Genomic DNA, 23,577 nt, shown 5'->3' with positions numbered 1-23,577 from the left:
TTTGACATCAAATGTGTGATGCTTCCAGCTTTGTTCTTCTTTATCAAGATTGCTTTGGCTATTTGAGATCTTTTGTAATTCAATTGAAATTTTAGGATTTTTTTCTCTTTCTGTGAAAATGCCATTGGAGTTTTGATAGGCATTGCACTGAATGTGTCACTTTGGGTAGTAAGGACATTTTATTAATAACAGTATTAATATTCCAATCCAAGGACAAAGGATATCTTTCCATCTATTTGAATCTTCAGTTTCTTTCATCAGTATCTTATAATTTTCAGTATACAGATCTTTAACTTCCTTGCTTAAATTTATTCCTATTTTTATTGTTTTTGAACCTATTGGAAATGGGATTATTTTCTTAATTTCTCTTTCAGGTGGTTCATTTTTAGTGTATAAAAATGCAACTGATTTCTGTTCATTAATTTCAATTCCTATAGCTTTAATGAATTCACTGATTAGTTCTAACACTTTTTGATGGAATCTTTAGGGTTTTCTATATATATAAAGTAAGATCATGTCATCTGCAAACAGACAGTTTTACTTCCACTTTTTCATTTTAGATATATTTATTTCTTTTTCTTGCCTAACTGCTCTGGCTAGGATTTCCAGTACTATGTTGAATAAAAGTGGCAAGAGTGGGCACCATTGTCTTATGCCTGATTTTAAGAAAAAGCCTTCAATTTTTCACTTCTGAACATGATGTTAGCTGTGTGCTAGTTATGTATAGCCTGTTGAGCTACATTCCTTCTACACTTAATTTGTTGAGAGTTTTTTGTATCATAAATTTGTCAAATTTCTTTTGTAGCTAATTAGATGATCATATAATGTTTATCCTTCATTCTGTTAATGTGATGTGGCACATTTACTGATTTGCATATACTTAACTATTCTTGCATTCCAAGGATAAATTGTGCTTGATTATGGTATGTGATTCTTCTAATATGCTAATATTATATTGAGGATTTTCACATTTGTGTTCATTAGGGATATTGAAGTGTTCTCTCTTCTTCATTTTTTGGGGAGGATTTGAGAAGGGTTGGTATTAATTCTTCTTTAAATGTTTGGTAGAACTCACCAGTGAAACCATCTGGTCCTGGGCTTCTTTTTTGGGAGTTTTGACTACTGATTCAGTCTCCTTACTCATTATTGGTCTTTTCAGATTTTCTCTTTTGTCATGATTCAGTCTTGGTAGGTTATATGTATCTAGGAATTAATCCATTTTTTTAGATTATCTAATTTGTTTGCATATAATTGTTCCTAATAGTCTCTCATGATCCCTTGTATTTTTACAGTATCAGTTGTTAAGTTTCCTCTTTTATTTCTAATTTTATTTATTTGAATCATTCTTTCTTAGCTAGTCCAGCTAAAGATTGTCAATTTTACCTCTTCAAAAAAACAGCTATTAGTTTCATTGATATGTTTTATCATTTTTCTAGTCTCTGTTTCATTTACTTCCGTTCTGATCTTTGTTATTTCCTTTCTTCTGATTACTTTGGGCTTAGTTTATTCTTGATAGTACCTTGAGGTAAAGTCGGATTTTTGAGATCTTTCTTTTCTCTTAATATAGGTGTTTATTGTTATAAACTTCCTTCTTAAGGGGGCTTTTGCTGCATCTCTTAATTTTGGATGTTTGTATTTCCATTTTCATTTAAGGGTTTTTTTTAAATTTTATTTTATTTTTAAACTTTACAATATTGTATTGGTTTTGCCAAATATCAAAATGAATCCACCACAGGTATACATGTGTTCCCCATCCTGAACCCTCCTCCCTCCCCATACCATCGCTCTATTTCCCCTTTGATTTCTTCTTTGACCCATTGGTTGTTCAGGAGTGTGTTTTTTAAATTTCCACACATCTGTTAATTTTTCCAGCTTTCTTTCTGTTATTGATTGCTACTTTTATGCCATTGTGGTAAAAAAAAAAAAGATACATTATTTCAATCTTTTTAAATTTAAGACTTTTGTGTGATGTGGCATGTGATCTGTCCTGGAGAATGCTCCATGTGTACGTGAGAAGATTATGTATTCTGCTATTAGATGGAATGTTCTGTGTATGTGTGTTAGATTCATTTGATCTAAAGTATACTTCAATCTATTGTTTCCTTATTGATTTTCTGTCTGGATGACCTGTGCACTGCCAAAATGGAATATTGAAGTCTCCTACTATTACTGCACTGCTGTCTGTTTTTCCCTTGATATCTGTTCATCTTTGTTTAACGTATTTAAGTGCTCTGATATTGAGTGCATATACTGCTAACTCCTCGAACAACACAGACTCTGAAGGTCCACTTAAATGTGTTTTCTTCCCAATAAATGTAGTACTATATGATCTGGGATTAGTTGAATCTGCAAATGTGGAACCATGGATATGGAAGGTTGACTATAGAACTTGAGCATCTGTGGATTTTGTTATCTGTGGCAGATCCTCAAGTGAATCTGCTACAGGTATGAAGGGATGACTTTATAATTGTTATATCCTCTTGATGAATTGACTCTGTCTCTTGTTACATCTTTTGTCTTTTGTTACATCTTGTAACATCTTTTGAGTTAAGGTCTATTTTGTCAAAGTGTAGGTACTTCTGCTCTCTTTTGGTTTCTACTTTCATGGAGTATCTTTTTCCATCCCTTGACTTTAAAGATATGTAGCCTTAAACCTGGAGAAGGCAATGGCACCCTACTCCAGTACTCTTGCCTGGCAAACCCCATGGACGGAGGAGCCTGGTAGGCTGCAGTCCATGGGGTTGCTAAGAGTCGGACATGACTGAGCGACTTCCCTTTCACTTTTCACTTTCCTGCATTGGAGAAGGAAATGGCAACCCACTCCAGTGTTCTTGCCTGGAAAATCCCAGGGACGGGGGAGCCTGATGGGCTGCTGTCTATGGGGTCGCACAGAGTTGGACATGACTGAAGCGACTTAGCAGCAGCAGCAGCAGCAGCCTTAAACCTGAAGCAGGTCTGTTATAAGCAACATGTTGTTGGATCTTGTTTTTTATCCATTTGGCCCCTCTGTCTTTGAATTCTCAGATTTTTTCCTCCTCTTGTTTGTTTGTGTCTGATGTTGATGCTATCTTTTGGATTTTTATTTCATGCATTGTATTTTTCAGCTCCAGAATTTGTTTGGTTATTTTTGATGATTTCTATCTCTATTGAACTTCTCATTTTGTTCCTATGTTGTTTTCCTGATTTTGTTGAGTCATCTGTCAGTATTCTAACTCACTGATCTTCCTAAAAACAGTTGTTTTGAATTCTTTAGCAGGTAACTTGTACATCTCTATTTCTTTGGGATTGATCACTAGAAAAGCATTGTATTCCTTTGTTGGTGTATATTTTCCTTCATTTTTGTATTCTTTGAAGTCTTGTATGGCTATGTTTGCCTGTGAAGTAGTATTTACCCCTTCCAGCTTTTACTAACTGACTTCAGGAAAGAAATACCTTCACCAATCAGCCTAGCTAGGGATTCTAAGTCTTTCTCATATCCTTTCTGTGGATGCACCTTATCTACACTTGTTGTCTGTAACCCATGTAAAGCACAGCCTCACCTCCTGTCTTTGTTAGGATCTAGATACTCCCTACTGGCTACTGGAGGAGAAAATGCTGTAAGGGGCAAAGGGGAAACTAGGAAGTGGATTTCAATGGACCATTAGTATATTTCCCACTTTATAGTAAATGTTTTTTTTTCTTTTTTTTTTCTTTTTTACACAGTAAGAAAAAATGAAGTTTCATAAGTGGTTTGGATTCTTAAAATGTTTATTAATTTGGTAACAATTATAAAGATTTTATAAAGAAATCTTATACAACTGAGTATACAACTTCATGTTGTATACCTTGCTAGTTAGATGAATTAATTCGAATTTTAGAAGAAATAGTTATATCCTGCAACAGTCACCCATGTTATCCATGGGGCATACATTCCAAGATCCCCCGTAAATGTCTGAAACTGAATTCTGTATACATTGTGTTTTTTTCCTATACATTTCCTATACATCCCTGACAAAGTTTAATTTATAGATTAGTTACATTTCAGAGATTAGTAACAATTGCAGATAATAAAATGGAGTGGTTATAACAATATAGTGTAATGTAACTTGTGAATGTGGTCTCCCTCTCTCTCTCTGTGTCTCAAAATATCTTATTGTACTATACTCACCCTTCTTCTTGTGATGATGTGAGATTAATAAAATGTCTAAAAGTGAAAGTGAAGTTGCTCAGTCGTGTCTGACTCTTTGCGACCCCATGGACTGTAGCCTACCAGGCTCCTTCATCCATGGGATTTTCCAGGCAAGAGTACTGGAGTGGGTTGTCATTTCCTTCTCCAGGAGATCTTCCCTACCCAGGGATTGAACCCAGGTCTCCTGCATTGTAGGCAGACGCTTTACCATCTGAGCCACCAGGGAAGCCCAATGAAATGTCTATATGGTAAGTAAGATGAATGATGGATTGTGACGTGCATGCGTGTGTGTGCGCTAAGTTGCTCCAGTTGTCCAACTCTGTGACCCTGTGGCCCATAGCATGCCAGGCTCCTCTATCCATAGGATTCTCAAGGCAAGAATACTGGAGTGTTTGCCATACCCTTCTCCAGGGGATCTTCCTGACCCAGGGGTCAAACTCCGGTCCCTTAACCCTCTTAAGCAGGTTCTTCACACTAGTGCCACCCGGGAGGCCCTGTATTGGGATGTAGCGTTAGGCTATTGACCTGACCACAGGTCACCTACTTTGGGTGATTCTGGATCGTTGATCTGTGACGATGCTGATGACTGAATGTCAGGAGCAGAGGATGTCAGTTGTTGGAGATCCTAAGCAGAATGAAGCTGGGTGGTGCAAAGTTTCATCACACTTTAGAACAATGTGCAATTGAAAATTTTTGAACTTTTATTTCTGGAGTTTTCCATTTAATGTTTTCAGAATACAGCTGGCCATGCTGCTGCTGCTGCTAAGTCGCTTCAGTCGTGTCCGACTCTGTATGACCCCATAGACGCCAGCCCATCAGGCTCCCCCATCCCTGGGATTCTCCAGGCAAGAACACTGGAGTGGGTTGCCATTGCCTTCTCCAATGCAGGAAAGTGAAAAGTGAAAGGGAAGTTGCTCAGTCATGTCTGACTCTTCACGACCCCATGGACTGCAGCCTACCAGGCTCCTCCGTCCATGGGATTTTCCAGGCAAGAGTACTGGAGTGGGGTGCCATTGCCTTCTCCAACAGCTGACCATGGGTAATAGAAATTGTAGAAAGTGAAATGGTGGATAAGGGAGACTACCATAATTTACTTGAAAGCAAACCATTTTCAGTGTTTTTTAATGCAGTACTTCTAACAGAACTGCAATATAAATACAGTTTAAATTCATCATAAGAGTGAAAGGCCAGGATTAAATTTTGATCAAGGGATACTAAATTATGCCCCATTACTGCAAATATAATTGAAGCTTTAATGTATGTATAAAGCAAGATGAAATTATTCCTCTTCCTCTGCTTCCCCTTCCTCGTCCTTTTAGTATCCCATTGTATAAATATGCCACAGTTTATTCGTTCTCCAGGTTACAGGCATTTCATGTATCTCCAGTTTTGGATCCTTATGAATAAAGCTGCTGTGGACATTCTTGTACATGTCTTCTGGCAGATAAGTACATTAATTTCTTTTAGTATATTTAGTGGCATACCTAGAATATTTGATAACTAGAATGGGTCATTTTTATTGTTCCAGGTCTTCTAAACAGCAAAATTACTTTCAGTAACAATAATGAAAGGAAATGAATAATAACAACAAGATAACCAGTGACTTTTAAAACTTTTTACTTGTAAATAATTATGTATTCATAGAAATTGCAAAGATAGTACAGAAATATGTTATTACCCCATTTTTCCTTCAGTGGTTATAACACAATATCATACAAGGAAATTGACATTGGCATAATGTATATGTATAATTCTGTGCCATTTTATCATGTATGTAGATCCATCTAATACCCCACACAATCAAGATACAGAACTATTCCATCACCACATGGGTCTTCCTGTGCTTCCCTTTATAGTCACAGCTACCACTCTCACCATCATCTTCATAATTTCCTGATATTGTATATTTGAACTTGTACAGTATGTGATCTGTCAAAATTGGCCTTTTCAGTCAATGAATTGTCTTTGAAGTTCATCTAAATTGCTGCAGTATTAATAGTTTGTCATTTTTATTGCTGAGAGGTATTCCATTGTGTGGATGTATTTAAATTTCTGTAAACCATTCACTTATGTACATTTTGATTGTTTCTAGTTTTTATCTATTATGAATGAATCTAATATCAACATTTGTGTTCATATATTTGTGTGAACATAAGTTTTCCTTTCTCTCAGATAATTGCCATATGCTGGTCTTATATGTATGCTTAATTTTGTAAGAAACTAATAAATTATTTTCCAACATGGCTGTATGATTTTATAATTCTACCAGTAATGTATAAAAGATCAAGTTTTTTTCATATCTTTGCCAGCTTTTGATACTGTCATTATTAGGACAGAGGTGTGCAGTGATATTTCACTGTGGCCTTAATTGGCATTTCCTTAATGGGTTGTGATGTTGAACAACTTTTCATATGCTTATTTGCCATGTGTATATTCAATTTGGTGAAATGTATCTTCATGTCTTTTGCCCATTTTCTAATTGGATTAGCTGTTGAGTAGTAAGAATTCTTTATATATTCCAGATATGAGCCCTTTGTAGGATATATAGTTTTGAAATATTTTGTCCTGGCCTGTAGCTTATTTTTTTTTTAATCCTCTTAATGGGGTCTTTCACAGAGAAAAAATTTTTAATTTTGATGAAATCCAATATTTCGATTTTTCTTTTACAGATCATGCTTTCAAGTTCATTGTGAAAAAAATTTTTGTATCCCCTCCCCTGTATTGCCCCTTCCCACTTGCCTCTCTCCAGTGGTAACTACTAGTTTGATTTCTGTATCCATGAGTCTGCTTCTTTTTTGTTATATTCACTAGCTTGTTGTATTTTCTAGATTCCACATATAAGTGATAACATACAGTATTTCTCTTTCTCTGACTTATTTTACTTAGCATAATACCCTCCAAGTCCATCCATTTTGCTGCAGATGGCAAAATTTTATTCTTTTTTATGGCTGAGTAGTCTGTTGTCTGTATGTACCACATCTTCTTTATCCATTCATCTGTTAATGGACACTTGCGTTGCTTTCATATCTTGACAATTATAAATAATGCTGCTATCATTGTGGTTCATGTGTCTTTTTGAATTAGTGTTTTTAGCTTTTAGGGTTTTTTTGTTGTTGTTTGTTTTTTTCTGATATGTACACAGGTGTGTAATTGTTGGCTCATATGATAGTTTTATTTTAGTTTTTTGAGAAGCGTTCATACTGTCTTCCACCATGGCTGCATAACATCCTTGCCAACTTTGTTATTTGTGTTCTTTTTCATGATAGCCATTCGGACAAGCAAGTGCAATTGGAATCTCATTGTGGTTTTTTTCCTTTTCCTCTTGGTCACACTGTGTCCCTGACCAGGGATTGAAACCAGGCTCTTGGCAGTGAAAACGTGATGTCCTAACCACTGGACTCCAGGGAGTTCTCTCACTGTGGTTTTGATTTGCATTTCCCTGATGATACGCTAATCATCTTTTCATGTGCCTGTTGGCTATTTGCATGTCCTCTTTGGAAAAATGTCTTCAGTTCCTCTGTCCATTTAAAATTTTTTTTTTAATTGAGTTGTATAGGTTGTTTTTATATGTTGGATATTAACCCCTTATCAGTCATGTCATTTGCAAATGTTTTCTCTATTCAGTAGCTTGTCCCTTCATTTTGTCAGTGGATACCTGTGCTACCCAATATTGCTCTGTGCCTTCATTTCCTCATCTGCAAACTGAGGATAAAATAATAGTAATAATGAGCTTACAATAGTGTTTGCTGCAATATTGGTTGTTATGAAGATTGTAAGAGTTCAGACATGTAAACTGCTTAGAACAGTGCCTGGCAAATAATAGGCACTTAATAACTATTGTTAATAATATTATTACTCCTGGCTTTGTGACTTGGAAAGAAATTTTGGCTCCCTGAGATTTGATTTCTTTAACTCTGAAATGGGGATAATACTTGCTTATAAGGTCCTTATGAGGATGAAATAAGATTTTATATGTAAAAGTACCATGTAAAGCACCGACAAAAAGTTTTCCTCTTATCAGTAATTATTATCATTAAAATAGGTATTCTATTTGTTACTTTTTAGCTCAGCTCATTTTAATTTTTGTGGCTAGCTAATTTATATGACATAGTTACATATAATAACCTCATATAATTTATAAATAATATTGTGGGTGCTTAGAATTTTTTTTACTGAAAGACATGCATAATCAAAAAAGTTTGAAGACCTACTGATCTGAAAAAATGAATATGATATGAGCTCTTTCATATGGTGTCACTTCTGGCCTTCTTGGCAGCATGTATCATCAACTAACTGCCTTAAGAATGTTTTTGTACTCTGGTTTTATATTAAGGAAGGAATTACCTTAAAAAAATCATTAGCAATAAACAGAAAGAGTGACAGAAACCATGTTCATTGCAACATTGTAATAAAAGTCAGAAGTAACCTTTATGTTCATCAAACAGGGGAATGTTTAAGTAAACTGTGATGTATTTATAGACTCTAGTCTCTACTATGCAGCTTATTAAACTATAATAAAGTTTTGAAGTTAGAAAATATTTTAAAGAATATTTCATGAGAAAACACTCCCAATAAAATGATAGGTGGAAAAATTAAAATACAGGAGATATAGATATGCAGAAAGACCCCAATTCTAGTAAAAAGATGCATACATAGGAAAGAAATATATATTAACATACTAATAGTGTTTATCTCTTAATAGTAGGACTAGCATTATTTATGGAGAAGGCAATGGCACCCCACTCCAGTACTCTTGCCTGGAAAATCCCATGGATGGAGGACCCTGGTGGGCCACAGTCCATGGGGTCGCTAAGAAGTCGGACACGACTGAGCGACTTCACTTTCATGCATTGGAGAAGGAAATGGCAACCCACTCCAGTGTTCTTGCCTGGAGAATCCCAGGGACGGGGGAGCCTGGTGGGCTGCCGTCTATGGGGTCACACAGAGTCGGACACGATTGAAGTGACTTAGCAGCAGCAGCAGCAGCAGCATTATTTATAGTATCTTTCATAATTTTTTATTTTCTAGTTTTTCTGCAATGAGCATGTATTGGTTTTATACTTAGGAAGAAAGAGTTTATTTTATTTTAAATAAAAATTTTAAATATAAGCCATATTTCTTCTTATTCTTAGGTTTTAGATTTCCATTAATTGAATAGCTTTGTTAGAATATGAATCATGGGATTGAGAAGGACTTTAGTAAGTTATCATGGCCAAATCTGAGAATTTCACAGGTGAATTCTAGACAGATGAATTTTTTTTTTTTCAGTGTTAAAGTGTGTGGTGTTTTTTTTTTTCTTGTAACCTAGTAACTTCAGCTTCTGTTATCTATTGCACCTTCCACAGAATGTGGATGGCTGGTATGTTGCTAATCAGTATAATTATGTATCAGTTAAACCAACAATTATTTATTGGCCATTGGGTAAGTAGTATGGGTCATATGTTCCTGAAATATATCCTGAGTCCCAGCTCTCACAGAGATTCATTTTGAGGAGTGAGACTAATCCTCATCAAATGGTAAACAATACTCAGCTGCATCTGATAAATGTCATTTTGTGTGATATTGGCCACCCTTGGGTAATAAGAGTTTAGACCTCATCCTTTCTTTCAGTCTTAGCAATTCAAATTTCTTTAAAATTCTTTGTTGAACTCATTCTCCAGACTATAGCTTCTTTGTGTAGAATTTGATTTAGAAGACAGGAAGAATTGATGTTGTTTTGTTTTGTTTTTAAAAAAGCCTTCCCATCAAATGTTCTCTCAAACTTGTCTAAATGTCAGAAGCACATGAGGCACTCTTAAAAAAATGCAGATGGGACTTATCCCCTGATATTGTGGTTTAACAAGTCTGATCTGGAGGAAAGGAAGAGTGGAGTTTAGAAAATATAGCTGAATAATTCTAAAGTACAGTCAGTGTTGAATTTTACAGCTCTTATATTAAAAATGGGCTCAATGAAGAACATCTGAAGAAAGCTGAAGAAAGAATAAGGTGTAAAGACTTACTGAAATAACATTTCCTCTTGAATGGTGACATAAACCTAGTTGCCGAAAGGCGAGAACAGGACTGTTTTCTCAACTCTAACGGTAAGCCCTTTAGTGGGCATGTGTCCTGCCCTGCCTGGAATCCAGAGGCAATAGGGAAGCGTCACCGTGATCATGCAGACTCTATCCTTGGATCTCTTCTTGGGTGTACACGCAGGGTCTCTTTCTACCAAAGCCTTAACCTAACTGTAATGTTGCAGGGACGTGTTCCTCTTCTGTTTCCTCTGTAGTAATCACAGTAATTACCATTCACTCAGCTCCTATTATCTACCAGGTATTTACATCCATTTATCTCTGAACCTTAGCAGAACCTTAAAAGACAGTTCTTTTACAGATATAAAAATAAGCTCAGATGGATCGAGTTTGTGACCCAAGGTCACACAGGAAACGTCAGAACTAGGATTCAGAGGCTGCTCCGCTTGACTACAGGGCCTGGATTTTGTCTGTGGCATCCTGGTGTCTTCCTCCTTGCTGCTCCCCCATATGTATCCGCACTCAGATGGCCTACATCCAGTTCTTTAACTTTCTCACTTCAGTGTCTGACAGTGCAGATTTGTGCCTAAAGAGAGCAATGTCTTATGAAAGGCTCGATTTCTTTTTTAAATTGCCCTTTCAGGGAACGCTGCCAGGAGCTCCGCGCTGAGCTGTTTTGTATCCATCAGAAGGCTGTGTGTGAGGAGCGTAAAGCTCAGATAGCGTTTAACGAGGAGCTGAAAAGGCAGAAGGTGGTGGAAGAGCAGATGTTCTCAAAGCTCTGGGAGGAAGACCGCCTGGCCAAAGAGAGGCGAGAGGCTAAGGAGGAGAGGAGGCAGAAGGAGCTCGTGGAGAACACGCGCCTGGGGCTAAATGCCCAGGTCACCGGCATCCAGGCGCAAAGGCAGGCGGCACAGCGGCTGAAGGAGGAAGAGGCACTACTTGTGGTGGGTCTTTTTCAGACGCCTGTGGTGGAATGGTGAACTCAGTGGGTAAATACCTGTTTGCAGGCCTGCTTAAGAAAAGGAGAATTTTATTCAAGCCAAACCAAGGATTATAATACGGGAGACAGACTCTCAGAAGCTCTGCGAGTTGCTCTGCCTGTTAGTGGTTGAAGGCACATTCATATATATACCTTTTCAAGTCAAAGGGTCATACATCAAAATGACACACTGGTATTTTACATAAAGTTCATCGAATATAAATAGTCCAGATAAGCACATAGAAAGCAAGCAGTAAGTCACCATGGCCTCTTACAGAATTCGGAAAGAATACTAATCTAAGAAGTTCCATTACTAGTGTCAGAAGAAAGGAAATAAAAATTGATCTTTACTGTGAAGAAGGCATTCCCATCTTCGAGGAGGTCTGGTTAGTGTGTAATGAAGATGCATATTTCACTGTAAAGAGGGAGGGAGGAGGCCCAAACTTGCAGAGAGAATTTTATGTTTAAATTTTCTTGTTTATCCTCAAAATATAAATTTTCTTTTATCACTATCCTCAACCCTAACCCCTAGCAGCCACTAATAGGTTCTTTAACACTATTTTTTTGTAATTTATATGTTATATAAATTCCACCCTTTTAATGTTATAATAATAACGTGTTATAACAATACTGTTATATTAAATAATAATAATATGAGCATTTTCAAATGCACAGAAGTGGAGAGTCCCATGAGCCCTTGTGTACCAATCTCACAGTTTCAACAGCTGTTATATTTTGATATATTGATTTCCTGTATTCTACCCCTTCCATTATTGACTTACAATTTGTCCCACATGTGTCATTTCCCCTTTAAATACATTCTTGTTGTTGAGTATGTATCTCAACAACAATATAACTAAGGAGTTTTCTTATACATTTCAAACCTAAAAAAATTAATAATAATTCATTGTTATCATCTAAAATCAGTATCAAATTTCCACTATTGTCTGTTATTTGACATTTAAATTGGGATCCAAACATTGCTGTCCTGTCATAAGTCTTTTTGAAAGAGTGCCTGTTTATCATTCAAATCTGGGCATATTTGAGATTAGAAGGGGTGTAGTTAGTTCAGCGCCTCAGCATAACAGTGTAAAATCAGAACTAACCTGGGGAAACCGAGACAGTAGACTACTTGTAGGTTTCTTAGTCTTGAACAATTCTCTCCTATTTCCATCTCTATCTGTTTCATAGTTTGAGTTGGATGATTGCTGCTTCCTGTAGTCAATCTTACTTTTTAAAAAATGTGACCTGCTATACCACTGGCTTTTATGTTTGATGTCCACTGTTTTGCCTTAAATACTGCAGAGCATTTTCACTTATATTAGCTCATTTGACTCTCACAATTCAGTGTGGATTTACTGCTCATGGCATTAATGGAAAAGCCTAGCATATAACTCTCTTCTCACCAGCCAGAAATCATGGTATTCATGGCTGTTGTGAGTCTCAGATCAAGTCAGCTGGGACTTGTATCTCTCCTCACTATAACTGTGTCATGTCCTGTCCCGGCTGGGAAAGGACTTATCCTTCCAGGAGTGTTCAAATGTCTTTGGTGGGAGGATTAATGCCTCAATTTATACCATACCCAGATTTTCTACCAAACTCCCAACACCCAGCAGCATTGGTGCCCCAGTTAAAACTGCTTGATTGGTAAGCCAGCCAGGAGGGTCAGATAGATAAGAAAATGAGAGGAATGGGGAGTACTTTTAAAGAACAAAATGCTTAATTTACTTTTGTATATTTGACTGATGTGCACATTTCCATTCTTAGACTCTAATTGCTGGTTAATAGTGTATCCAAATCTAGATATACGGATACGCATGGAGGACTAAAGTCTGGAAGGTCAACACGCCAAAATGTTGAGAATGGTAGTAGGTGAATGGTTACCAAGAATAAGTGATTTATCGTTATACTTTTCTGCATTTTGAACTCCATACTATTTATTACTTTATGATCACACACAGCAATTTCACAAAGCCTTATTGTTGATTCAGCAATGAAAAGTCAAGTTTTATGTCTCATAATCCCTTTACACCCAGGAGTGTGTGCTTTCCAAGAAACCCTTTATTCTCACCTCTTAAATGAAATGCATTAACTTTTTTGTTTTGTCCAACTGTATTGATGCATTATCTTCATTATTGTTCCACCTTAGGAAAATGAAAATGCACAGGTGAAACTTGAGAATGAACAGGATAAGCTAAAGAAACAGAAGACAAAACAGGAAATAAGGGCTGCTTTGCAAAAAGCCCTCCAAGAGAAGATGGAGCGTATGCAGCAGGAATACAGAGAAGAGCAGGATTTGAACATGAAGCTCATGCAAAATGCCCTTCAAAGTTTACAGGAGGAGACTGATAAAAAGAAGCAAAAAAAAGTAAGATGCTTATTCAATGCCTATTATGTGCTGGAGAGGTTCCTTGTTGAGCTGTCAGTCTTATGGGAGTCAGCCATGTGTAGAATAAACCATAACACTGCTTCTGTAAGTGTGGTCCATGAACCACAGCGTGAGTGTCATCTAGAAGGATGTTAGAAATTCATCGGCTCCAGAATCAGAATCCCCAAATTCAGGTCTATGGCAGGGACAAGAAGCCTGTCTTTTAACAAGGTCTCCCAGGTGATTCTGATGCTCGGTCTGTTTTGAGAACTCCTACTCTATAGCTTTGGAGAAGGCAATGGCACCCCACTCCAGTACTCTTGCCTGGAAAATCCCATGGATGGGAGGAGCCTGGTGGGCTGCAGTCCATGGGGTCGCTAAGAGTTGGGCACGATTGAGCAACTTCACTTTCACATTTCACTTTCATGCATTGGAGAAGGAAATGGCAACCCACTCCAGTGTTCTTGCCTGGAGAATCCCAGGGACTGGGGAGCCTGGTGGGCTGCCGTCTATGGGGTCGCACAGAGTTGGACACAACTGAAGCGACTTAGCAGCAGCAGCAGCACTCTATAGCTTGGTGTTAGTACTGTGATAGCAGGATGGCGTCACAGGAAGTAGAGTGACTAAGTATGTCCAGAAACTGGGGAGACTTCACTGAAGAAGGGGCATTCAAGCTGGACTTTGAAGGAAGTCTAGTTTTGACAGCAAAGAGAGTAGAGAAAATCACTCCAATATTTATTTAGTTGTTCCTTTGAAATTTATATTGAACTCTTTAGGGTGTTGTATTTTTCCTAAAGGTATTACGATTTATTTTGTTTTGTTTCAGTTGACTTTACTTTTCAGGGAAGTTTTAGGTTCACAGCAAAAGTGAGCAACAGGTATAGAAATTTCCCATATGCTCCTGCCCCAACACATGCATTGCCTTCCCCATTCACAACATTCTCCACCAGAGTGGTACATTTGTTACAATCGATGAGCCTACACATCATTATCGCCTAAATTTCATAGTTTATAATAGTAGGGTCCACTCTTTGGTGTTGTGTATCTATAGGTTTGGGCAAATGTGTTATGACGTGTATCTACCTTGAGAGTATCATACAGAGTAATTTCAGTAGCCTAGAAATCCTCTGTGCTCCCCATGTTCTTCCCCCTTTCTACCCCAAATCCTTGGAAATCTGATATTTTTGCTGTCTCCATAGTTTTGCCTTTTCCAGATGGTCATATCTTTGGAATTACATAGTTTATAGGTTTTTCATGTTTTCTTTCACTAACTAATATGCTTCTAAGTTCCCTCCATATCTTTTCATAGCTTCATAGCTCTTCTATCACTGAATATATTCCATTGTGGGGATGTACTACAGTATATTTATCCATTTACCTTCTGAAGGACATCCTTGATTGTTTTGGTGATTATGAATAAAGTTGGGCTTCCCAGGTGGCGCTAGTGATAAGGAATCCACCTACCAATGTAAGAGACTTAAGAGATGCAGGTTTGATCCCTGGGTCAAGAAGATCCTCTGGAGGAGGGCATCGCAACCCACTCCAGTATTCTTTCCTGGAGAATCTCATGGACGAGGAGCCTGGCAGGCTGTAGTTCATGGAGTTGCAAAGAGTTGGACACGACTGAGTGACTTAGCACAGCACAGCACATGAAAAAGTTGCTATTCACATTCTTATGCAGATTTTGTGTGCACATAAGTTTTCAACTCATTTGGGTAAACAACATGAGCATGTTTGCTGAAGCATGTAAGAGATGTGTAGTTTTATAATTGCCAAACTGTCTTCCTAAGTGTCTATACTCTTTTGCATTCCCACCAGTAATGAATGAGAGCGCCTGTTGCTCAGCATCCTGGTCAGTATTTGGTGTTGTCAGTTTTCTAGATTTGGGCTGCTCCAATAGGTGTGTATTGGTGTCTCATTGCTGTTTAATTTTAATTTCCCTGATGTCATGTGATATGGAGCATTAAGGGTTCCAAACCCAGTTCCAGTGTGTGGAGTAGACTTCAGGCAATACTCAGACAAGAGCTGGGTATCCTATCAGTTCAGTCGCTCAGTTGGGTCCAACCCTTTGCGACCCCATGGACTGCAGCACACCAGGCTTCCCTGTCCTTCACCAGCTCCCAGAGTTTACTCAAACCCATGTCCATTGAGTAGGTATTGCCATCCAACCATCTCATCCTCTGTCATCCCCTTCTCCTCCCACCTTCAATCTTTCCCAGCATCAGGGTCTTTTCTAATGAGTCAGTTCTTCACATCAGATGGCCAAAGTGTTGGAGTTTCAGCTTCAGCATCTGTCCTTCCAATGAATATTCAGGGTGGATTTCCTTTAGGATTGACTGGTTTGATCTCCTTGCTCTCCAAGGGACTCTCAAGAGTCTTCTCCACAGTTCAAAAGCATCAATTCTTCAGCGCTCAGCCTTCTTTATGGTCCAACTCTCATATCCATAGGGTGTCCTATAACTCAGCTCAGTTCTGGTGTTGTCGACCTGAAGGTAGCATCAGATTCCACAGTACAAGGAGCAGTTCTATAAAACTGCCCCCCACCTCAGATGCCGGTTTTGAGCCTAGATAGTTACCTGTGCTTCTTACCACCTGGCTACAAACTGAAAGTTCAGGTGATCACCCTACAACTCAGGATGCCAACTACAAATCCAGGTTCTTCCCTGACAGACGCTGTAAATCAGAAGTTCCCGCAGACCCTCCTTTGTGTTCGATTTATTGGCTAGAACACCTGACAGAACTCAGGAAATCAGTTTTCTCACTGGATTAACCAGTTTATTACAAAAGATATTAAAGGATACAAATAAACAGCCAGATGAAGAGATATATAAGATGAGGAGGTCCTGAACAAAGGAGCTTCTGTCCTCATGGAGTTTGGGTCATGGCCTGGTGAAATCATTCTGGTTCCCCAACCTGAAGCTTTCTGAACCCTCTCTTTTGGGATTTTCATATAGGCTTCATTACATAGACATGATTGGTTAAGTCATTGCCATTGGGTGATTGATTCACTCTCCAAACCTTCTCCTCGGCCCAGAGATCAGGGAACTGGGACTGAAAGTTTCAATGCAATAACCACGCAGTTGGTTCTCCTGGCAAACTTAGGTGTGATCCAGAAGTCACCTCATTAACATAACAAAAGACAACTTTATTGCTTTCATTACTTAGGAAATTCTAAGGATTTTAGGAGCTCTGCCAGAAACGAGGATAAAGATCAAATATATAATTTTTTAAGATGAATGGGTGTTGGATTCTGTCAAATGTTTTTCCTGTATTTATTGATATGATCATGTGGTTTTTCTTCTTTAGCTTGTTGATGTGATGGATTACATTAATTGATTTTTGAATATTGAACCAGCCTTACTACCTAGGATAAATCTTACTTGGTCATGTTATATAATTCTTTTTGTACATTGTTGGATTCAATTTACTAATATTTTGTTGAGGATCTTTGCATCTATGTTCATGAGAAAGATAAGTATATAATTTTGTTTTTTCATAATATCGTTTTTCACTTTTGGTATTAGGGTAATTCTGGCTTCATAGAATGAGTTAGGAAATATTCCTTCTGCTTCCATTGTGAAAGAGGTTGTAGAGATTTGGTATAATTCCTTCCTTAAATGTTTGGTAGAATTCACCAGTGAACTCATCAGGGACCAATGCTTTCTGTTTCAGAAAGTTATTAATTATTAATTCAGTTTTTTAATAATAGATATAGGCCTATTCAGAGTGTCCTTTTCTTCTTGTGTGAATTTTGGCAGATTGTATCTTTCAAAGAATTGGTTCATTTTCTTTAGGATATCAAATTGTAGGCATAGAGTTGTTCATAGTATTTCTTATCCTTTTTAATGGCCACGGGGTTTGTCAATATAGTGCTGTCCATGCTTTCATTTCTGATCTTAATTTTTGTCCTCTCCTTGGCCTCTGTGGGCATTAAGAGCGGTGCTTGCCTGATCCAAAGCCAAAGTCTCCTCAGGCCAAGCAGGCCCCTGTAGGGCCAAACGCTGCCCCCATCAAAGCCTCCTCTGGCTGCCCTGGCCCCAGTGGGCCTAAGCGCCACCCCTGCCACAGCCTCCTCCAGCCCCATAGGTCCTAGGGACCCTTGAGTGGGTCCAGGTACGTGACTACTGCAGTCCTGGGACATGACCTCAGCAGATCTGCACCAGTGGCCTAGTGAAAGTGACCTGAGAGTCATCAGGGCCATTTGTCAGCATAGCCATGGTTAAGGTGGAAGACAGAGCAGTGCCAACAACAGTGTACTTTCTGAGCCTGCAAGTGTGTGAAAGGGGACACAACAGAGCACATTCCCAGGTGTACAGCCCGAGAAGAGGAATCCTCAGAGGCCCCTCTTCCAGTGGAGTGCTCCAAGCCCACCGACGTTGCACTGCAGATAAGAAACACAGCTAAGAAACAGATCTCAGGGCCTCTGTGTCAACAACTATGAGCACATCATGCCCCTGACAGGGCGGTGATGACCGCAGAGCCAAGGGGAGGCCCTGCTCAGTAACCATCTCACCCACCATGTGGCAGACTTCAGAAGCAAGAGGAACTACAGTCCTGCAGCCTGCAGAAAGGAGACCACAAGCACAGTAAGTTAGACAAAATTAGATGACAGAGAAATCTGCTGCAGATGAAGGAATAAGATAAAAATCTGTAAGAACAATTAAATGAAGAGGAGATAGGCAATCTGCTTGAAAAAGAATTCAGAATAGTGATAGTAAAGATGATCCAAGATTTCAGAAAAAGAATGGAGGCACAGATTAAGAAGATGTAAGAGATGTTTAACAAAGACCCAGAAGAACTAAAGAACAAACAGAGATGAACAATAGAATAACTGAAATGAAAAACACTCTGGAAGGAATCAATAGCAGAATAACCGAGACAGAAGAACAGGTAAGTGAGCTGGAAGACAGAATGGTGGAAAGCACTGCCATGGAACAGAATAAAGGAAAAAGAATGAAAAGAAATGAGGACAGTCTCAGAGACCCCTGGGACAACATTAGATGCACCAACATTCACATTATAGGGATCTTAGAAGAAGTGAAAGAGATGGAAGAGAAAGGGCCTGAGAAAATATTTGAAGAGATTATAGAAGGCAGTGGCACCCCACTCCAGTACTCTTGCCTGGCAAATCCCATGGATGGAGGAGCCTGGTAGGCTGCAGTCCATGGGGTCGCTAAGAGTCGGACACAACTGAGCGACTTCACTTTCACTTTTCACTTTCATGCATTGGAGAAGAAAATGGCAACCCACTCCAGTGTTCTTGCCTGGAGAATCCCAGGGGTGGGAGAGCCTGGTGGGCTGCCGTCTATGGGGTCTCACAGAGTTGGACACGACTGAAGTGACTTAGCAGCAGCAGCATAGTCGAAAACTTCCATAACATGGGAAATGAAATAGTAACCCAAGTCCAGGAAGTTCAGAGAGTCCCAAACAGAATAAACCCAAGGAGGACCACACCAAGACACGTGTTAATCAAACTAACAAAAATCAAACACAAAGAAAAAAATTTTAAAAACAACAAGAGGAAAGCAACAAATAACATGCAAGGGAATTCCCATAAGGTTGTCAGCTGTTTTTTCAGCAGAAACTCTGCAGGAGGGAGTGGCATGATATATTTAAAGTAATGAAAGGGATAAATCTACAACGAGGAATACTCTACCCAGCAAGGCTCTTATTCAGCTTTGACAGAGAAACCAAAAACTTTACAGACTACACAAGCTAATAGAATTCAGCACCACCAAACCAGCTTTACCTCAAATTCTGAAGGGATTCTTTATGCAGGAAACGTAAGAGAACAAAAGATGAAGGGAATAAAGACCTACAAAAACAAAGCCAGAACAATTAAGAAAATGGCAATAGAAACACATATATTGATAATGGCCTTAAATGTAAATAGATTAAATGCTCCAACCAAAAGACACAGACTGGCTGAATGTATATAAAAACAAGACTCATTGCTGCCAACAAGAGACCCTTTTCAGACCTAGAGACACAAACAGACTAAAATATTTTTATGTCGATGCAAAGGGGTCTTCTTTGGGCCAGGAATTTGGATACTGGCCAAAGGTAGGAGATAGTTGCTTTGGAGCAAGAGGTTGTTTATCTCTTCATCTAATGTCAGGTAGGGGCCCAGCCCTGCTGATAGAGCCAGCTAGATCCCAGGGCCCTTTTTGGATTTCATATCCTATTGTGGTTGGCAACCACTAGGTTGAGGGCCACTTTTCCACACTCTGAGATCCACACAGTTCAGCTAGGGGGTCCTGGAGCTATACTTTCAATCTCTTGTAAAACTTGTGATGAATTTTTAATTAGTCTTTTATAACCTGAATAGTGAGGCATAGCCAGTGGCCCTAGTCATCTTCTGGGTCAATAAAATCTGTAAAATGATTCTAAGCAATTTGGCGGGAGTTTGTCCTCTCAGGCTTTCAATCATATTGCATGCACAACCCACCCTTGACTGGACCACCAGCATGTGGAAGACAGAGAGACATTGAATAATCAAAATGGTTAAGGGAGTACTCATCTGGTGAGTGGATGTGGATGCCATCCTCTCTAATGTCAAAGGAGTGGGGGTTTGCTTTCAATACTAACAGGGAAGTCTTTGGAGATGACTGGTAAGTACATATTGGAGAAGGCAATGGCACCCCACTCCAGTACTCTTGCTTGGTAAATCCCATGGACGGAGGAGCCTGGTAGGCTACAGTCCGTGGGGTCGTGAAGAGTTGGACATTTCTGAGTGACTTCACTTTCACTTTTCACTTTCATGCATTGGAGAAGGAAATGGTAACCCACTCCAGTGTTCTTGCCTGGAGAATCCCAGGGACGGGGGAGCCTGGTACGCTGCCGTCTCTGGGTTTGTACAGAGTCAGACACGACTGAAGTGACTTAGCAGCAGCAGCAGCAGCACAGCCTGGGGCCAAATTTCTGTCCGTTCGGGGCACAATATATAACTGTATAAAAACTTGAGGAATATGTCTTCGATTAGGCCCTGTGGCCACTGATGCGAAGAGCTGACTCATTTGAAAAGACCCTCATGTTGGGAAAGATTGAAGGCAGGAGGAGAAGGGGACGACAGAGGATGAGATGGTTAGATGGCATCACCGATTCAATGGACATGAGTTTGGGTAAACTCCAGGAATCGGTGATGGGCAGGGAGGCCTGGTGTGCTGCAGTGCATGGGGTCGGACACAACTGAGCGACCAAACTGAACTGAGGCCAGTGTGCCTTTTTGTGAGTCTAACCTCTGGAGGCTGAGCCTAAGTAGAATTCCACAAGATTCCATATGCTAGAGCCCATGACAGAACAACCGGGGAGGTGAGGTGGGTACTTGGATCTGAATCTCCATTGGTGTGTCAAAGGGGCTGAGCACATGCTTGATTAAGAAGGAGATTACATAATGCAAAGTAGCCAGCAGGCCCTCAAGTGAAGGTATGGATGATGGTGGTGCATACCTATTAGATCTTGTGAAGGGCAACAGCAGCCTGATAAAATCAAGATGCCATCTGGAATAGTCTGTCATCTGGGGCATATGTCTCCACCAAGGATATTTCCAGACATTTTTGGGGGACAAAGGAATTAATTATCTACCACCAGTTTGGTTAGAGCTGGGATAAAGGGCATGCTACACCTGGATGCCAGTCAGTAAGTGCTATCATTCCCCCGTGGCCTTATATAATATGGGTCCACTCTGTTAGTGGGTATGGCACTGAGGAATAGTCATGTCCAGGGTTGTTCTTGATACTTTGTGCCCAGGGATGTAATTTGGATGAGTCTGTCATGTTACTATAAGCTTCTGGTGTTTGCTGTTGTGCGTATGTGTGTGTAGTGACCTGAGTGATCATAACTGACATGCGTGAGTTGGCTATTTCTTTCCAAATGGAGGCACCCCATATGTACTTTCCCCAAATCATGAAGTTATCCTTTTGCCATTGCCTAGACTAGACTGTGAATCCTTTGGCTACCTCCCGGATGTGAGTAAAAATGTGTGCCCTTATGAGTCTCATTTTTATGGCCTGTTATAGATCCAGGCACACTGCCCCTCACTCTGCCAACTGAGCTGAGCCACAAGAGCTGTCCACGAGCGCGCACTAGGGATGCGCCACGGCCTATGTTTACAATGGTGGTGCTTCCAATGGTGAAGAACACCAACTCCCTTTCTGTGGCAGGAAATTGGTTGTGAGGGGTTCCCCAAGCTGCTAGAGGGACTGGCATGAGTGTGCCACTAGCTGCACCTTGCTGTCAGTGAGCAAAGGGCTGGGCATGGGGGAAAATTACATTTTCCTGTAGTTTGGAAAGACCCTTGACATCAGATTTAGTCCTTTCCTGAAGGTGCCATTTCTATTTTAACAGTAAGGCCTCGGTGGCTTTATTGAACCTCTGCTGGGTTGAATCCCCCAAAACGTGGAAGAGCATGTACTCTTGAGGCCTTGTACTTTGAGGGGATTCTCTATAGGAAGAATTATCTGGATTGGGGGTCAGTTGGAGCCTCTTCAGGATTGGAGATGAAATCTAGGTCATGTGGGTTGCTCTATTCAAAGAAGTGATCGATTCATTGGACAAAACCCATCTTACAGAGGGGAGTCGGGCCTTATCTAGTATTTTCCACCAGCTTTGAGTCTTTGTGGTAATAAAGGTAGAGGGTAAGCTCAGCACTAAGCCTTAAAAATCCCATTAAGCAGGGGAAGGGATTCTCTTTCTGTAACTTTAGGGTGGTACCTTTGGATTTGGAGTCTTCCTAGTCACTGGACTGAAGATGGAAATGGCAACCCAGTCCAGTATTCTTGCCTGGAGAATCCCATGGACAGAGGAGCCTGGCGGGCTACAGTCCATGGGGTCACAAGAGTCGGACACGACTGAGTGACTTTCACTACTACTACTAGTCACTGGAAACCTTGATTATGGTATTTCACTTTTCCTACATGGAAGACTAGAGGTTGCCCAGGCTTGATCCCTCAGATCAGTGAAGCTCTGATAAAACCCCAGCAGGTTAAGCTTTGGTTAAATACTTTACCCTGAGGGCAAACCTCATTAAGAAGAATAGAATGCTCTAGTGTATTTCAGAATAGTATATTTTCCCCTCCCCTTGCCATACACATGAAGGAATTTTTCTCAGATATTTACTGTGAGAAACTCGTAGAACTCCAGGAGGTAAAATTCACAAAAGTTGTGGGATCCCCCTGGGCCACTGGGTCCCCTTAGAGTTTTTAACTCAGAGTTGTCCACACTTGAGCCTCCAACCAACCTCATTTTGTTTTCAATTTGCATTTCAACAATAGCTAATGATGTTGACCAACTTTTAATATGCTTGCTTGTATCCTCTTCAGTGAAATATCTTCTGATATCTTTTGCCTAGTTTTTTAATTGAATTATTTCTCTCTTTCTTTTCCTTCCTCCCTTCCTCTGTTCCTTTCGTTCTTACTATTTTTGTTGTTCAGCTTTTTGTTCTCAATTGAATCGTCTTATTTTATTTAACAGCTTCACTAAGGTATCATTCATAAGACATACAATTCATCCATCTAAAATGCACATTTCAATGGGTTTTAGTGCCACTGTCACCACAGGTGCTTTTAGAACCTTTTTTGTTATCCCACTTTCTCTCTTCCTCTTCACCCCTAGACCAGAGCAACTACTAATAGCCTTCCTATCTCTGTTGAGTTCCTATTGTGGACTTTCATATGAATGAAATTGTATATCATGGGATCTTTTGACTGGGTTCTTTCACTTCGGTTCAGTTGCTCAGTCATGTCTGACTCTTTGCAGCCCTGTGGACTACAGCACGCCACGTTTCCTACCTTCAATCTTTCTCAGCATCAGGGCCTTTTCTAATGAGTCAGTTCGTTGCATCAGGTGGCCAAACTATTGGAGTTTCAGCTTCAGCGTCAGTCCTTCCAGTGAATATTCAAGACTTATTTCCTTTAGGATGGACTGGTTTGATCTCCTTGCTGTCCAAGGGACTCTCAAGAGTCTTCTCCAACACCACACTTCAAAAGCATCAATTCTTCAGTGTTCAACTTTCTTTATAGTCCAACTCTCACATCCATAATGTTTTTAA

At 39.6% G+C, this 23,577-nt stretch overlaps 1 protein-coding gene and 1 non-coding gene across 16 annotated transcripts in view; one reads left to right on the top strand and one right to left on the bottom strand.

Moving 5' to 3' along the window:
• Positions 1 to 23,577, top strand: part of MBD1 (methyl-CpG binding domain protein 1) — a 59,192-nt gene that overhangs the window by 25,824 nt on the left and 9,791 nt on the right. For all 15 annotated transcript variants that reach the window (XM_061400156.1, XM_061400163.1, XM_061400155.1 and 12 more), the window contains 2 exons: positions 10,823 to 11,126; positions 13,311 to 13,529. In XM_061400156.1, coding sequence (XP_061256140.1) covers positions 10,823 to 11,126; positions 13,311 to 13,529 — 523 coding nt within the window. The remainder of the gene's footprint in view (positions 1 to 10,822; positions 11,127 to 13,310; positions 13,530 to 23,577) is intronic.
• TRNAC-ACA (transfer RNA cysteine (anticodon ACA)) lies at positions 4,323 to 4,394 on the bottom strand. Its single transcript has one exon. It is a non-coding gene; the product is annotated as a tRNA-Cys (tRNA).

Source organism: Bos javanicus, chromosome 24 (genome assembly GCF_032452875.1).
Source record: "Bos javanicus breed banteng chromosome 24, ARS-OSU_banteng_1.0, whole genome shotgun sequence".
Taxonomy (NCBI): domain Eukaryota; kingdom Metazoa; phylum Chordata; class Mammalia; order Artiodactyla; family Bovidae; genus Bos; species Bos javanicus.
The sequence above is the reverse complement of the archived record's forward strand: the minus strand, read 5'-3'. Positions and strand labels throughout refer to the sequence as shown.